This window comes from Pelecanus crispus, chromosome 5, assembly GCF_030463565.1.
Source record: "Pelecanus crispus isolate bPelCri1 chromosome 5, bPelCri1.pri, whole genome shotgun sequence".
NCBI lineage: Eukaryota > Metazoa > Chordata > Aves > Pelecaniformes > Pelecanidae > Pelecanus > Pelecanus crispus.
Window position 1 is genome coordinate 51,949,641 of NC_134647.1, and position 18,028 is coordinate 51,967,668.

An 18,028-nucleotide genomic window follows, 5' to 3' on the forward strand; every position below is an offset into this window, starting at 1 on the left:
CAGAAGTGGAAGGGAACAGTTCCTGAGTTTCACGTAGGTGGGAGGATTCAATGGAGGAATTTCTGGGGGAGAGGAGGGTGGAAGAGGAGGAAAGCGCTTCTTGTTGCTGACTTCTCCTTTCTCATTTTTGCCTCCAGAATTTTGTAGTTGTTTATTTCCTCCTTGATAACTGACTAAGAGAAGAGAAGAGGTTTTTATGATGATGTTTTGTGGTGGCCACTGGCTCTGCCTGTGATCAAAGGTTTATACAGCATGGCCTCTAAGAAAAGATTTGACAAACTGATGTTGTTTGGGGAATGGAGACAAGGAGAAGGGCTAAGTCTTTGCTTACATGAAAAATAAAGGTGTATAGCAGATGGGAATAATGTGCTCTGCATCTTTATGATAACTGTGGTGAGAAATGGTAAGCTTAAATTACAGCCAGGAAGATTCAGGTTAGAGGCTGTGGAAAGCTTTCTAACTGACCATCTGGGGTGGTTGCGGAATCTGCATTCCTGATGACTACAGACAAGTGTGTTGGGAAAAGCAAGGGTGGAGCTTGTCCCTCCTTGGACGTGGTGCAGATGGACAAAGTGATGTCTTCAGGTCTTTTTCAGCCCATATTTTCCACTGGTATTTATGCTTTCCATTTAATGACCTTGAACACACCTTTGCACTACCTGTCCGCTGCTATGTTCCTAATTTTTTTTTTTTCTCTTTTCTCTCATCTCTGTGTCACACTTGCTGTTGTACATCCTGGTGCTGCTTTGGCCAGGTGTCTTGCATTGCAGTGGCCATGGGACTTTCCTGTATGAGACTTGCAGCTGTAAGTGTGCTGAGGGCTGGGAGGGCAGTGACTGCTCCCACCTCACCTGCCCCGGCCACTGCAGTGGCCATGGGCGCTGCGATGGTGGGAATTGTATCTGTGATGAGCCTTACTTTGGTGAGGACTGCAGCCAGCAGCTCTGTCCTGAGAACTGCAGTGGCAATGGCATCTGTGACACAGCCAAAGGGGTCTGCCAGTGCTACGAGGAGTTCATCGGAGAGGACTGCAGCGAGAAACGATGTCCTGGGGACTGCAGTGGCAATGGGTTCTGTGACACAGGAGAGTGCTACTGCCACGATGGCTTCTTTGGCTTTGACTGCTCCCAGGGTAAGACATGCTTGTGAGTTAGTTCTCCCTCCTTTCTTTCATTCTGAGCTTCCCTCCTGACCTGCCCAAGAAGCATTTGGCTGATATTGTAGGTAAGCCAAGCCTGAGGTCACCATGTTCCTCTCAGAGTTCCTGCTGGGCTAGGGATTGATGACTGGTCCTTGTCTTCAAGAATTGCCTGGAAAACATTTCTGAATTGGGGAAAGGTGGAAACGCAGTTTAAGGTAGTGCTAGCACAAGCCTGTGTGTAGCAGCTGAAGGAGAGAGCAATGGAGCCTGTAATTAGAAAGGGAACCGGGGTCTCTTTCTTGACATACGAATGAGACAACAGAAGGTAAAATCATATTTGCTGCAGTGTACACTGCTTGCTGATAAGGTAGCTGGTTTGATAAAACCTGTGAGACAATGATGCATAAATCCTTTAAATAACCTCCCTTTGAAATGAGGTCTTGGGGAAATTCTCCCTTATCCTGCTTTGTTACAAGGCAGTAGGATTTGTCTGAGAAGACCTGACTGAGCTGAACTTGAGGTGTGTGTTCAGCAGTTTCTGCTTAAAGCTGGATGGCTTGGTGCCTATTCCAAAAAACGTATAATCTCCCTATAACTGCAAATTAATACTCCAAGCTTCAGCACGCAGCCTTTTACCCTGGAAGCCGCCTTTCCTTCTCAGCACATCACTGCTTAGTCTAATCTTTCACAGCTCCTCAGGAAGGAAAAGCTGGTAACAGCCACATGCTGAGCACCAGGTATCGCTCGGTAAGAGTTTGCAGTGACCTTACTGGCAGGTCTTTTCTGCTCCAGATCATCCTTCACCTCTCAGGCCTGACCTATCTCCTTAGAGACTCACCTTTTATTTAAAAGATTATTAGCTCAAATTCTTCATCCAAGTGAGAGCTCTGTGTCAAAACTTCACTCCTCCTACCCCTTCCACGCTATTCAGAGATGTTTCTCTGTGGCTCCAGCACTCTTCTCTCCTGTCACTAGACCAGGATTTGCTGCTCAGTAGGCAGCACCTTTACAGAGGTGGCAAGCAGAAGAGTTTCTCCCAGAGCAGAAACAATTCTCCCAGAGAACTGTTGCCGAGCCAGCCTTTCCCAAAGGGCCAGCTGGGTCCAGCCATGGATACTCTTCCTTACACAACACCTGCAGCTGTTTGACAGGCCATGAAAGCGGCCTCTGCTTTCTGAATATACGAGTGAGCAAGCACTGCAGAGTTAATACATATTGCACAACACATTTTGCTGATGTTTCTGAGCACTACACCTCCACTCCTACTTAAAAACTGTTTTAAGTCCAAACGCAAATGGTTCCCATCTCAGTATCTGTAGCCAAGTGCTCCTCTACCATAGCTTTCAAATTGCCTTTTCCGTTCCAATTTGGAGTAGATTTCTGCATCCTGGGAGACTGACACTAAGCACGGTTTTTTGTTTTGGTTTTTTTTTTTTATTTTTATTATGTTTGTGTGTCTCGGATCATGAAATGACACATTTTGATGCATATTGCCATGGTAACTGGAATGTCTGAATATCTAGAAGTTACTATTGAGCATGCAACAGTGTAATTAATGTCTTGCAATTCCCCGTGACAGAGAAATAGAAGACAAGGACACATGGAACAGCAGGTATTTGCTTGTGCTCTTTCTGGACTTTGCTTACTGACACTCCAAAATAGCACTGTGGGATGTCTGAAGAGGAAAAAACCAGCAGTTTAAAACAAGGGTATCCACAATAACTGTTGTTTGGTATCTCAGCCCAATGTTAGTTTAACCAGGAAGTCTGTGTGTTGATGCCATAATCAGGAAATTGGAAAGGAAAATAAAGAGGGGCTCTGCTGTTCCCAGGTGAGCCAGGGTTCCCCGCAAGCCCCCATGTGAGCTCTCAGCCCAGTGCTGGATCTATAAATGTGTATCTTGTTTCCTGCTTGCTTTGGCCATTAGGGCCTCAGTCTGCTTCCGGAGGAGAAGCTGCTTGATGGGGAGAGATTGATGAGAGCAAGCAGAACAACAAGATGGACTCTGGCAGGGCCCACAACCACCCATCCTCATAATTCACCTCAGCAATTAGTGCTGTGCCTGTGATGAACCCTTTCGCTTCAGGCTAGGAGGACCTCTGCTGTCAGAGAGCAAGAGGAGGTTTTCAAGGGTTACCAAGTCCAGGCAGTGCCTCCTTCCCCTTCACACCTTCACAGGGCCACTTCCCCCAGCCCTGACCAGGAGCATTTTTGTCAAGTCCTGAAGTGCTTGGGTTCGTCACGTTGGCTGGAGAAGATGGCTCTGGTGCATTGCAGGGCAGAGCAAAAAACCACGTTGCAAAGACAGAGGCCCCTGGGCTAGAGAGTCACCGCCTTTGCAAGAACCCCTCATCTAAAACTCACTGCTGGGAAACACAAACTGTCCTAGGCATTGTCCTAAACAGATGATACTGTTTTTTTCTGCCACATCTCTCGTCTTCAGAGAGGCAGATACAATCCTCTTCCGAACTATGCTTAGACAAGGGTTAAACCACATCATATGTATTTCGGTTCTTTATTATTTTACTGCCAAGCTGGGTTATTCAAATCCAGCTCCTGTATCACAAGGAGAGGCAGGATGAATGTTCTCACATTTGTACAAAGTTTTCATCAAAAGCAACAACATGCACATATTGAGGGTGGAATTTGGTGAGAGCTGTGAATTACACAAGGGAATGAATACTGCCTTTCAAGTGAGAAGAATCTCATGATGTTATCTGACCTAATGTTGCTGACAGATGCCTTTTTACAGGCACTTGCTATCTGGGTTTTGCTATCCGTTAGTGCCTTGCTAATGAAGTACAGCTGGGGAGATGGTTTGATCAATTTATGATGTGCTTACTTGTAACTAAAATCAGGTAAACTTTCTGATAGATGTCTTACATGACTGCTTTCAAGGGCCGATTCAAGACACTGATGAGCTGTCTGTCTTGTGGCAAAACGGTTAAGGCATTTTTGGTGTCATTAAATTTATTATGTGCCGCAGGTTTGCCCAGGTCTCCTCCAGGCACCAAGTGTAAGTTTCCATCAGTATAAAAGCTCAGTTTTCTTCCTCTGCCATGGAGAAGCTGTGTTCCTCAGTTCTGGGGACTAGCTGACATTTTGAAATAACTCTGACAGTGATACGAAAAGAAGGCTTTTCTTTCTCTTCCTAAAGGCATTGGAAGGGACAGCTTTATGAGAGAGTTTTCCTCATGCCAGTGTGGATTTAGAAGCTCAAAAGAACAGTCCAGGAAATGATTGTATTTGTTACTGACTGCAATATTCATTTGTATTTAATGATATGCTGTTGGGCAGAAAGAAACGGACAAATCCAAGATGACCACAGACTGGGAGTTCCAGTTCTGCATTCTCTCTGTATTCAGAATAGGTTTGAAAAAGTTTCTTGCTTGGCTGTGTGAGCCCTGGACCAAATGCTAAGGCAATCATCCTCATTGCAATGTTTTTCTTTGTTTCTCTTCTAGTGCTTGCTTCTCAGAACCTGCAGCTGCTGAAATCCACAGAGAACTCTCTGGGTGTCAGCTGGGATCAAATGATTGATGTGGATAATTACCTCATTAGCTATTATCCAGTAGGGTATGAGACATTGGTGAAACAAGTCCATGTGCCCAAAGAGCAGCTCAGCTATGAGGTTGCGGGTCTCCGCCCCGGCACCGCGTATAATGTCACACTTCGTCATGTGAAGAAGGGGATTGCCAGTGAGCCCAAGTATCTAGAAGCAAGTACAGGTAGGAACAGGCAGTCATCTTCTTCAGAGTCAGAAGCTGTAGATCTTTAAAGTTACATTCAAACAAGTAGAGCAAATTTTTTGGCTTTGCAGGATTGTAACATCCTGTCTGAGTGCTGGAGAGCACTTTTTCCTCCCAGTCTCAGCTGCATTTTTTTGCCATCATTCTCTTCTGGAGAATCTGTTTCCATATACCTATCTTTGGGGCTGAACGTACTGCAAATTTCCTCTCTCTCCCTTTATCTTGTCCAAATCCTACTTGTTTTGACACCCCTGAATTCCAGGGAATCTATAACATTGCCTACTTCAAGAAACAGGGATGGAAGCATACAAGATAAGTCAGCACGTTATTAAGAATAAGGCACTGTTCGACTGGATGCCGAAGGGACTTTAAAGTAGGCAGGATGTCATTCCTAGGTACTAATTTGCCAAACATGCCTGCAGCAGCGAGTTTTCCTCATAGTCTCTTCCCAGGACTGAATGAGCCTTATGCTACTGAGGTTAGGAGGCTGGGTATGGAAAGACTGCATATTTGACGTATTCTCTCTAGAACTGAAATGGCATTTTGTTAGCAGCTGATAGTATGCTGTCTGCCTGCACTTGGCAAAAGCAGTGAAAAGTTTGGTTGTTTTGACATTTTTCTGACTCGGAGCACAATGGGTGGGAGCTGAGAGCCAGAAAACTCTTGAGTTGGAGTGTTACCATGGATAAAACTAAGCCTGTTGAAATAATGATTGTGCTGTACTTGGTTAATTCTTCAGTTTGGCTCAGGAAAACATCTCAGGTCTCAGAGCAGGGGACTGTGGAGGGAGGGGGGCTGTTTAGCAACTTCCCATCTTATATTCACCTGTTGGTGCTGATCCTGCTTCCTCACGGCCTTCTGCTGTCCTTCCCAGTCCTGTCTGCACTCAATTCCATCTGGGTGACAGAGGAGATGGAGCACTCCCTGGAAGTGGAGTGGGAGAACCCACCAACAGATGTGGATTATTACAAGCTGAAGTTCAGATCCCTGGTGGAGATGGATGAGAAGCAGGTCATGGTACCCAAGAGCAATGACCCTAAGAGCAGACACATCATGACTGGTGAGTACTTGTGGGTATTCCAGACTGGGAAGGGAGAAGTGGCAGGGGTCATTGATGGTCAGACCATAGTCCTGAGACAATTCTTCTCTGATGTGTGGATGGTCAGTTTTCCTTCACCTTGTGCCTGCCGTAGGCTAGGGTGAGATCTGTTGTGGTTCCCCTATCCCATAATGATGGGTGTCTCCACAGGGAGAAGGCTTCTATGTCCTGTGGATAGCAAGTTTCAAGGCATATTCATTCAGCTTTAATTCCATCCTTGTTAGGAATAAAGTATAATCTATTTCAGAGCTGATAACGCTTATGTTATGGAAATCCCCGCTTATTGTGTATGTCAGTGTATGCCCTAATGGCAAGCCTGGACCAAAAGTGCCACCAAGGCATTCTCAAGCCAAAGGAAGTTCAGATAGAAATCTAAACTTTAAGTTCTTCTCTGCTACAAACCAAGAACTGGGTAAATTAAACAAAATAGCTTTCTTTAAGACAAATTACTGTATTCCCTAATTGTTTATAATGCTCCCTTTTGCTCTTTGTAGGCCTGAAGCCTGGCACAGAGTATGAGGTCACCGTCATACCTGTGAAAGACAATGCAGAGGGGAAACCATCCTCAGTGAGTGGTAGGACTGGTACGTGGAAGGTTTCTTTTATGATAGTGACATTACTATAGCGTTTGGGGACAGATCTGTCAAGATCACAGCATGAAAAGTGCATAGTTGGCTGCTTCTTCATGCATGACCTGCAGCCAGGTCTGCTTATATCTTGTTTAAGCTTGTCTACACCATATATTGAACACTAAACCTAGCCCTATCTCAGTCTTTTGCCTTTTAAATCTACAGTAACTTCACCCTTAACTGGACTAACAGCTCCAGCCAGACACAGGATAAGCGTAGTAAGCTGGCCTCTGTGTGTAATAACAACCCTCAAACAAGCTCAGAGCTAGGTCCAGCAGTAACTCAAAATTTTCTGGTTCATGACTTCCCTAACTAGATCATTGACAGGATGACCTCGCTTAAACCTAGCACACATGATTTGTGGTCTGGATATAGGCCTTCCTCGTGGATCCTCTGGGCAGCTGCTGCTGACTGCCTTGCAGCTGTTAGCTGCTGCTGATTTGTCTGGTCTCTGAGCCCACAAGCAATAAGGAAGAGGGCAAGTTCTTCTTCCTTCCTGTATTGCCTGGCTGCAGCATTATTTTTCTGTTCACCAGACTGAACAGAGCAGCTGGACTGAGTAGCAGATTAGCACACCATTGCCAGGCCTGCATTTCCAGTGGGGACTATAGTCCCAGCCCGCTGTGTTGTCCGACACACCTGCCCCCATGGAGGAGAAGTTGTGCACGTCCAGTGGGCTGCACAGTGACACAACCCTGGCATTTCTGCGGTGGCTTGAGTCTTCGCCTCCTACATGTGCTGTGTAGCTCCTTCAGCTACTTGCTGGCCCTTAGAGGTTGAAGGTTTGGACTGCTTTATATTGTAACAGAGCCCCAGTCAGATGTAGTCATCTCCAGCATGGGGAGAGCACAGAAGCATCTTGAAGCTGACTTCTGCTCTGACTGTGTGCTCAGTACAGCTCAGAAGGCCTGGCAGGTGCTACTGTTACCAGAGTGTTATTTTTCCTGTACCTGGCAGCCTAGCCATTCCAGACCTGAATGTTAAAGCAGATCTAGAAGCTCTGTTGGTTCATTGACGCTTCAAGGTCTTCAGAAATGTGGCAGAATATTTTTTAGCTGTTATATTGCAAAAGAGACCTTGAAGAATTTTGAACTCTCATTCTACCCATAAGATTCTGGAAACTCTGAAATTCAGCTCTCTTACAAAGCGGTAGGTGTGCTGCATCCAAAGACTGAAAAATCCCAAATCAAGCCTGACATTCCTGAGGTTTTCTTGTAAATTATTCCATTAAAAGAAAATTGATTTAAAACAACAAAACCTACAACCTCCACACTGCCATTGTAAGGCTGCTTTTCTTCCCTGTGTAGATTCTGATTATTTGGAAGATCATTGGCTTGTGTTTTCAAGCTGTTCTTCACAGACATGGAGGCTGCAAAACTTCTCAAAAGGGAAAAAAAAATTCACAATGAGTAATCCTACTCATATTCTTGTGTAACCCCTGGAACTTAGTTGCTGTGACTAAGACAAATATCAGCTATTGCAAGAGCTACCACTAAACTCTGATTCGCCACCTAAAATAGCAGAAGCCTTGGGGGAGTCTGAGAGACGGGTCTGCAGGGTAGGCAGAAAGGGAGGAGCAACAAATGGCAAAACACTGGAGGCAGAGAAAGGATGGGGCCTATACTTGGTGCTGTGAGGAGGGCAAGTGAGAAGCTAGTGCTTAAGTCGGTACCCATGGAGGGTGAGGCAGGTAGCCTGCAAGCTTTTTCTGCAGAAAAAAATGGGAAGTTTAATCTAAATGGTAGAACAGTCCTGCTTTCTCCCCATTCTGACCATGCTGGTTTGTCATGGATGTGTTTCTTTTTCAAGGGGTTGCAGGGTGAACCTAGGTGACTCGCTGCTTTGGCCAGCTAAAACAGAAAGGCAAAATGAAGGAAACATGCACATGCTGTGACAGGTATTGTAGTGGTTTAATTCAGCTGGAGTTTCCTAATCCTGCACTTTGAAATGTTCCCTCAGGAGTTGATAGCCCAACCAATGTGGCAACTGACCGAGTGACAGAGGATACAGCCAGTGTCTCATGGCATAAAGTTGAGGCTCCCATAGACAGGTACATGGTGAAATACACCTCAGCTGATGGGGACACCAAGGAAATAGAGGTGGGGAGTGAAAATGACATCATCACCTTACGGGATCTGAAGCCAGGCATGGAATATGTCATCCACATTTGGGCAGAGAAGGGACCCCAGTGGAGCAAGAAGGCAAGCACCAGCACTGTGACAGGTAAGTTGTAGCAGCAGCAGTGGAGGGACTCGAGTTGGAATTTTAAACTCCTTCATCAACTTTACTTGTTTTAGTAAAGCTTCTCCTGCTTTGCACATGTTTCTAGTGAGGCAAAAAATTCATGTCATTCTTACTAGTGTGCCTGAACAGGTCTCCAGCTCAGCTTGAAAACTCTTTGTTTTAAGTCCTGTTATGGACAGGACCTGTGGCAAGGCACCAGTTACTATCAGTACAGAGAACAGTCAAACACAGCCAAAACTGAAGCCTCATAGCTGGAACATGTAATTCATGCCTTGCCTTTAAAATGCCATAAACCACCTCCAAGCTTTTCTTTCGGTGACTGTTGTGGCCTTTCCGAACAGGATGGGGGCTCGTACACATTTTGCATGGATAGTCATGACAGGATGTTTGTTAAAAAAGACAAATAAATTTATTTGTATCATGGCATAAGGTAAGAATCACTTGGAGAATCAAATCTCTGAACAGGACATTTGGTCACTGTCCCTTGCTGGCCAGGAAAAGGTGCTGGAAACCACTGGAAAGGTGCTTGCAGCAGGGTCTGCAGCTAGATTGGGAAACTCCTCAAACCACTGTTTTGCTTAGTTCTTATAATCCAGCCAGCCACGGTCCAATGTGGCTGTGTGTACAGGAGCAGTTTCTGCTGACGATTTACAAATGTCTTATCTATGTGCAATCTGTACTTCTGCAGCAGAAATTACCTAGGGGAGTGTTTGGGATGCTCCACTGAGGATGTTAACCAACACATTTAAGCATATAAATTGGACTAGACACAACAGGAGCTGCTTCAGGGAATTTGTAAGACTGTCTGAAGTTCCCACCCAGAGGGGATCAGTAAGGATCAGTCAAATGCTTAATGATGAAGTTCAGTCAGTCACCTACTTTCAAGTTGGTCTATTGTCTCAAGCCAGCCCGTGTTCTCACAGATACAGGTCACTGGCTGGGGAGCTCCTGGACCACCCAGGAAGTTAAGGAGTTAAATGCACTGCATATGCATACAGGCACAGCCCATACCCAGCTGCAATGCAATTATAACTAAAGAACAAACTTGATTTTCATATCACTTGATTTTCCTATCACACAAGAAAATCATTCACTTGATTTTTCTTGCCACAGGTGAGCATCTTATACTGCTAACTAGCTGAGCTGTGATTATTCATATTCAAATACATGTTCCCGGTATGTGCCGCTCTAGGGTGACACAAATGAGCCTCAGCATCTTTGATTAAAGTGCAAAGTAATGTATTTTCGTCCGACAAAAGAGGTGAGATTAGTACACACAGGTGGAAAATCACAACTTTTACGATAGCTAATGTGTGGTCAATCATAGTGCAGCTAAGCTGGTGTGTGGTAAATTGCAGTGTGGCTGTCAGATGGTTGTGCATTTGCACCCTGGAGCTTAGAGCCTGCAGCAGAATAAGCCAGAATCAGAAAAGCTGTTCCAGTAATTTGGGAGGCATCTGCAAGTCCTTCATTGCTCAGGCTGCTGAGACGTAAGAAAAAAAACAACCCCACAAAGAAAATAAAAAATGCTCTCTGTATAGGTCACGGGCTGTTGGGCTGTCCTCAAAGGGCCACACTCCTGCAGGCTGCTTTGTGATAGTGGCTTGTGAAGTCTAGCATCATGTTTCTGTCTGTGAAAAGGGCAAGGGAGGATTGTGATAATGGGAGGAGATTGAAAGTGGCTTTTTTTCTAGTGGGGAATGTGAACATAGTTCTCACTAGTATTGTTGCCTGGTTCTTCACCTTCAAACCTTCTCTTAAGAAATTCCCAGTGTAGTGTCCACGTAGCAGCCACATGGCTGACAGAAGACACAGTCACAATCTCCTGGAAATAGGGTCTGGCCTCTGATAGATAGGTATTTGGTGAGATACAACACAATTGATGGGGACACAAAAGACATGGAGGTGGGGAAGGACAAGAGTGTCACTGCTCTGACAGGATTGAAACCAAGCAAAAAGTATGCTGTCAGCCTCTGGGCAGACAGAGGAGCCCAGCAGATGTCAAAGCTGTGACAGGTAGGAAGTTTTGCCTTAGTATTAAATAATCTTGTTCCAGAAGAGCTGCATTTCAGACACAGATTCTGAGCAGGCAGTTTGTTTTTCAGGTTAATTCCTAGAGCAACCCAGACAAGAGGTTGTGGTCTTCAGAAAGCAAGAGACAGTAGCACCATATTCTGCACGGGCTTTTCTCTCTGCCTGTGCAGGGTTGGCTGTGCTTTTGTCGCTCCCCAACAAACAGCCCTGCTGTTGCAGCTGTGAGGAGACCTAGACCCCAGCTGAAATACCTCAGAACTAGGCACCTCCCAGCTTTGTAGTTCAGGCCTGTCCTTGATAAGAAATAAAGGATGAAAAGTGGAAGAAAATGGCAGGGCCCTTGAGGGGAAGGAGTAAGTAGCTTCACTGGGACAACCCATGATCTTCACTCCTAACTGTTCCTGCAGAAGTCAGCAGCCCAGCTCACCCAGCGCAGGGGCAGAGGGCTGACTGGCCCTGCCAAGGCTTGGCCACCTTGGCATTGACGTACAAGTGTGTTTACCAGTGTGTCAAGGATGGTAGGACTTGCAAGCAGTTAGCACCCTTGTTTCATTGACCTTGCACTATCCAAGAGTACAAAATGATTTGGCTCCACAAATGGCGATATCCAATGGGCCTCGCCTAAGTGTCAGTTATTTACACTGCATGATCAAAACACGGTTTATAGCTAAAGATAAAACTTCTGTTAGATTAACCAGTTTGAGCTGGAGAAAAAAAACAAGCAAGCTTTTGGATACACAAGCCCTTTTTATGTCTTTGGGCATAGAATCATTTCCCAAAGCTCATCTGTTTTTCCAAATATATTTGATAGTCTAATAAAACAAACTACCTCTGCCTGTAAAACTTGTGTTGTCTGTGTCTTTAGACCATTGTGATTACCACAGCACTATACTAAAACTTCTATAATTATGACTTTTGCTTACAGAAATTGACAGCCCAACTGAGCTGTTGACTGACCAAGTGACAGAGGATGCAATTACTGTTTCCTGGAACAAAGTCCAGGCTTCCATAGACAGATACAGAGTGAGCTACACCTCGGCTAATGGGGACACAGAGGAGAGAGAGGTGGAGAAAGACAAGAATGTCACTACCTTGGCAGGACTGAAGCCAGGCACGGAGTATGTCATTTACATCTGGGCAGAAAAGGGAGAACAACAGAGCAAGAGGGCCAGCACTGAGGCTGTGACAGGTAAGAGGGCAATAGGTTGAGTTAAGAGTATAAGTTACAGCCCAGCTTTGCCTTAGCACTAAGTAAGTCTATCCCAAGGCAGTTTCACAGCAGAGGGAGATTCAGGCTTAACAGATTGAGTCTTCAGGTTAGTGCATCTCGCTGTGAAACCTATTCAACTCATCACAGAGAGATTCTAATTACCTGTATGTACTACAAATGGGTTGTGTTGTGATTACTAATAGGGATTAGGGAAAATGAAGCCTTTACAGCAGTGTCTCTTATGTATTTGTATAGTCATGTTTTATTTTAATTGGTTAATTTGTTTATCCTTCATCATGGAATAGGTAAATGCTCAGTTCTTTTTTGCAAATGAAGAAATTGAAGTGCAGAGAGGCTAACAGCATGCAGGATGCCTTTTCTTACAATAGGATGATTAATCCTTGTTCCTCAGTTGTTCTTACCAGGACTTACTTTCCCTTGTGTGGCCAGTCCTGGTTAAGAAGGTATAGTGATCTGCCCAGTGTGAGTGTTTTACTGGTTTATGACAACATTGTAAAGCTGAATGTCTGAACTGATTGCAAGCTGTTGCAAATGTTTACAAGACCCATGCTCTAGGTCAGGGACTTGCTGAGGGAAGATGAATAAATGTGTACCTGGGTCATCCTGGTCTCTTAACAAAAGAGCTTTGGTTGTTCTCTCACTTTCTGGACAGATGACATCTATGTGAGCTTCGGAGGCTTGTGACCATGAGAAAGTAAGAAAGTAACATTATCTTGCTTTGCAAGGGCTCTCTTCAGTCCAGGTCAGGACTGGCTGTGCTGTTCCCTCGGAAAGCTTCTGTAAGGATTAAAGACAGACCCCAGTCAAATTACCTCACACCTTGATACCTCCCAGCTTTGTGGGTCCAATCAATGTGTGACTGGAAATAGGACTTCAAAAGGGAGAAACTGGCAAGGCCCTTGAGGGGAAGGAGTGTCACAGTACAGCCTGACTGTGACAGCCTGTGTTCTTCACTTTTAACTGTCTCTGCAGAAATTGACAGCGTGGCTCACCTGGTGACTGACCAAGTGACAGAGGACACTGCCACCATCTCCTGGGACAGGGTCCAGGCTTTCATAGATAGGTACATGGTGAACTACACCTCTGTTCATGGTGACACAGAGGAGGTGGAAGTGGGAAAGAATGAGACTACCACAACTCTGACGGGACTGAAACCTGGCATTGAATATGTCATCTTCCTCTGGGCAGAGAAAGGAACCCAGCAGAGCAAGAGGATCAGCACTGAGGCAGTGACAGGTATTCCAGAGAATCTTTGTGCTTCTGCATGACCCTGTGTTGTGGAGGTGATCTCAATTTCTGTCCTGTTTTCTTCTGGCCTGTTGCAGAGCATATACTAGATACCAGTTTGTCTTGTGGTCACCCATGATGCGGGGGCATCCATGCTACAAGCACCTTCAAGCTTCAGATAGAGATGATGCCAATTCTAGAGAACTTTTAGGAACTAATGACTGCTCTGTTAGTTCAGAAACTGTCAGCCCAGTGTGAGCTTCACAGCACTTTGCTGAAGCACTGTGGTCCTCACTTACCAGCTTTGCCTGCTCTTTTTGGTCTTCAGGTATGCTAAGCTTTGCAGGTGTGGTTGAGCTCTGCCCCACAGTATACACTATTGTTGTTGAATCCTGCCTAAACTTAGGATGGTTCAACTAGTGTCACCGGTTAAGAATAGTATTTATCAATGAATCAAGACTTGCAAGGAAACACCTCTATTTTAATCGTCTTCTCCCAAAACATGAAAGGGTAGCAAATGGTTTGAGTCTAGGTAGTCTCTTAACTATCAGTAATTCCCTTTGTATAATCAAGGCTTTTGCTTACAAAAGTTGACTGCTTAGCTAGGCTGAACACTGATTGGCAACAGACACTGCTAGCATTTCTTAGGAATGAGGGAGAGATGGGGTAGGACACAGGTCTTGCTATCCTGATTAGTTTGAAGCCAGATATGGTGTACTTCATCTGTGTGTGTGCAGGGAAAGGAAGCAAGCTAAGCAAGAGGGCAGGCACAAACACTGTCATGGGTGACCTGTGGAAATCTTGGGTTGAGCTGTGGAAAGCGGGATGTAGCTTCACGTGGTGAATTAGCTACTACTATGTTCTCCTTTGGCCACCTCTTTTGCCAAGGCCTTCTTCCCTCAGTCATATGGTACAGAAGTGTTACACCTTGCTGGCACCTCACAGCTCAAAAACAGATATTTGTGAGGGAGACTGATAAAGGGGAACAGGGTGTTGGTGCTGCCTCAGTCTCTCACATCTTTTTCTTTGCCTCAGTGTACCCTGTGTCAGCCAGGACTCCAGGGCTGTACATGCTCCCAAATAACTGGTCTAATGGATCTTGCTTGAGGCTGTGTCAGACCTAAATTCTTATGAACCTTAAATTTCAGTTGGACCTTGTTCTGTACAATCATTCTTCCCTGTATCTCTGCTTGATATTTTACTCCTGTGGCCTCTGTCTGAAGATGGCCATGCCTCAGTGCCTTACCTTGTCTTACTCCAGTTCTGCATTGTCAATAGCAAGCATGGTGATTAGCCAGTGAAGCTACAGGTGAATTAGTACATGTCATCCTTCGCTTCCTGAGGGTAGGGTCATGGGCCTTTAGAAAGCAAGTGTTTTAAGGGGAACACGTGTGTCTTTTAGTTACCCACACTTTCTACTCTGCGCTTTATTTCTCAGAAATGGACAGCCCAAAGAATCTGGTAACTGACCAAGTGACAGAGGACTCAGCCACCATCTCCTGGGATAGTGTCCAAGCTCCCATAGACAGGTATATGGTGAGCTACACTTCTGCTAATGGGGACACCAAGGAAATAGAAGTGGGGAAGGACAGGAGCATTACCACCCTGACAGGACTGAAAGCAGGCATGAAATACACCATCCATCTCTGGGCAGAGCTGGGAAGCAAGCAGAGCAAGAGAGTGAGCATTGACACGCTGACAGGTAACTGTGGGCAGGAGGGAAGGGAAACAGGGTGAAGGATCCTACTCCCTTGTTATTTTACGTTTCATCATCTCTCTTCTCATTAGTGGGTAATGGAGATCTACAGTGGTTGACCCATTCTGGAAATTCACGTGTGTGAATATATGTCATAATAGAGACTGCTATTATAGAAGAGCCAGATGTCATAATACAGGAGTAATGACAGCAGATGGTACCCAGCTTATTTCACTAGTCCTTAATCAAAAGCACGTGGTGCTTCATGTGCTGCTATCAAGCCTAACGATAATGGAGGTTTAACAACCGAAGTTAAACCATTTTAGAATGGGGGACAGTTAGAAATAATGGCCTGCCCTTTGACTTGTGACCTTAGACTGGTCCTAAGAGACTGTCAGGCAGGCTTAAATCTGTCCTGTTCAGTCAACCATAAGGATTATGGTGTACTGGGAACATTTCAGGGTCACTCCATATCCATCGGCCTTGCTAATGTACTTTTCTTAGTTTATGAATCAAGCTGGTGTGAGATAGAACAGCTGAAGCTTGGATTTAGGGCAAGATGCCAAGCAGTTCCCCAGTGCTTACAGAGGTCGAGGGCAGCTGATGGGGGCAAATGAAGATCTCTTGAGGCCAAAAGACTGAACCTGTCTGGAACTGGAAATGCAAGGAGAGTTTCAATTCCATTGCAAATTTAAATGTTGGGATTTTTGAACAAGAATGAAAATGGAGACACCTGGAAATTTCACATGACATGAAACTGCTGGGAGAGGGAATGCATTTAGCATTAGTAGGGATATTTTTTAAATACCTGCACAAGAAACCATGTACTACTTTTTTTGTGTGTGTTATATTTCCAGAAGTAATGACACCTCTGCTAAAATAATACAACATCTGAGGGGAAAAAAAATACATGTTCCTACTCGAGGTGATCGCTAATTATTCCCTAGCGTTCAAACCGGCTGTGGCAGGGAGCTGTTCTGCGGTGGTCTCCTGCACCCAAGGAAACTGCTGACTGGCCTTCAGAGCAGTGCTGTGAAACTGTAGGACTCAGTCTCTAAGGCTGCCCTTCCCATCCCTTGCTTCTTGTGATGGATTTGGTACCTTTTAGCTCCCTCTTCTGTCCAACGGGAGATAATACGTGCAATGAGCTGCTCTGAGAAGATTTCTGTGTCGTTTTATGTAAAGCAGTTGTTTAGTGGTCTCCCAAATGAAGCATGAGTTCATTAGATAATGAACTAATACTTAACTCGGAGCCTAGTGAAAGGTGGTCTTCAGTTATAATGAATAGCCAGTGTTTTAAACAACATGCTTTGTGAATGCTGGTGTTACTGTCCCTGTTGTTCTCCTTATATTCAGTGTTTTGATTTCTTCTTCTCTGCCTTTGTATCTGTTTTAAGCGGTAGCCCTATGCACAAGGAGTGCAGTGTTTCCTGGGAGAAGCCACGCCGCTCCACTCTCCTTGTTTATCTAAGACGGACACAGCTTGGCCTTGTCTTCCGTGGCCTTTTCGCAACTGTAATATTTCACTGATGCATTATAATCGTTATTAGGATTATCCTTACAGCACTCTTCAAGGTCTAGGAAGTGGTGTTGCCTGATTTATATGGAAAAGAACTGAATCAATGGACAAGTTAAATGACATGCCTGTAGTCCCCCAGGGAGGTCTGTGGAAGAGCAGGGAACTGAGATGAATTATTCAGTTATAGTTTGCTATAAACTCAGATGTACGTCAGGATTGGAGCACTCTTCCCTGAAGGCCAGCACTGCCCACCAAGAACCTCCTCTCTAAAACTTGGAAAGCTAGAGAAACCTACTCCTTAAATTGTTTTCCTTAAGATGTTCCCAAAACAACACAATATAGGAAGCACAGGATGAAAATTAGGGAGAGGCTTCTTCCATTGTTGTTACTTCCAACTGAGCTTTAGAAATTGCTTTTATCCTGAGGGAAGCACTGCAGCCCTGTCGTGGATATCTCATAAGACAGATGCTTTTTGACAGCTGCTGTGAACTGGCATTGCTTAAAAACAATTCTGTTCTCCTCATGCTGAACTTGGGCAGTCTGACTGCACAGGAAAAGTCTGGCTAAGCCTTTGATGTCAATGAAGGAGCTGGTGTCCCATATACAGCACAGCCTAAACTGTAAAGCTGTGGGCTTCTTTGTACTCCTGCATTTACTAAAGAAAGCTGAGGCATGACAACAATAAAGCCTGTGAAGTCATTCATCTGTAGTAGGGAAACAAGGGGTAGGGGCTCTCAGCAGGCCACACTAGGGCTATGCTCCAGGATTGGGGCATAAAGCCCAAACCTGACGTATCTGGGAATGCTCCTCAGAGATGAGCCTGAAGGACACTTTTCAGGCAGACATGTCAGGAGCTCCTGGGCCCTGTACAGTTGAGCCAATTGCAGGGCTCACAAAACATCCCAAACCAGATCTGTAGCATACCCTGCTATGTTTGGTCTAGGCTTCCACTGCTTCTTGCTAGCTCTGAAGGTCACTGGGTGACTTCAGTAGTTCCCAGTTACCAGGATCAGGCATTGAAAGCTCAGCCCAAGCCCTGCACTGCAGTTGCTGTATTTCATTTATGCAATGGGACTTGAATTTTCTTTTTCAATAGAGATTGATCCTCCCAAGAACCTCCGTGTATCAGATGTGACTCATTCTACTGGTGTAGTTACCTGGACTCCTCCTGCAGCACAGATTGATGGCTATGCTCTGACCTACCAGGGTCAAGATGGCACGAGCAAGGTACAGTGAATTCCTCAGCCCTGCAGACCCCACTGAAATCACCCCTATGATTACAGGCTCTGCCAGTTGGGTCTTGTGGGTATATGGACCACAGAAAAACAATTTTGAGGAGGAGTAAATGCTAGCCACAGCCCAGGGAGGGAGAGCTTAAGGAAGGAGATGTGCTGCTGTCAAGAGTAGAAGCTGTGGAGGGACTTTGACAGTGGAACGCCTCTTCCCAACAGATCTCCAG

At 45.2% G+C, this 18,028-nt stretch overlaps 1 protein-coding gene across 1 annotated transcript in view; it reads left to right on the forward strand.

Annotated features, from left to right (window-relative positions):
• The window catches only part of TNN (tenascin N), a 39,410-nt gene that overhangs the window by 15,064 nt on the left and 6,318 nt on the right, over positions 1–18,028 (forward strand). Inside the window, exons 3-11 of the mRNA XM_075710262.1 lie at positions 755–1,132; positions 4,606–4,869; positions 5,765–5,950; positions 6,484–6,573; positions 8,578–8,841; positions 11,822–12,085; positions 13,100–13,363; positions 14,793–15,056; positions 17,666–17,796. Of these exons, the coding sequence (XP_075566377.1) occupies positions 755–1,132; positions 4,606–4,869; positions 5,765–5,950; positions 6,484–6,573; positions 8,578–8,841; positions 11,822–12,085; positions 13,100–13,363; positions 14,793–15,056; positions 17,666–17,796 (2,105 nt within the window). The remainder of the gene's footprint in view (positions 1–754; positions 1,133–4,605; positions 4,870–5,764; positions 5,951–6,483; positions 6,574–8,577; positions 8,842–11,821; positions 12,086–13,099; positions 13,364–14,792; positions 15,057–17,665; positions 17,797–18,028) is intronic.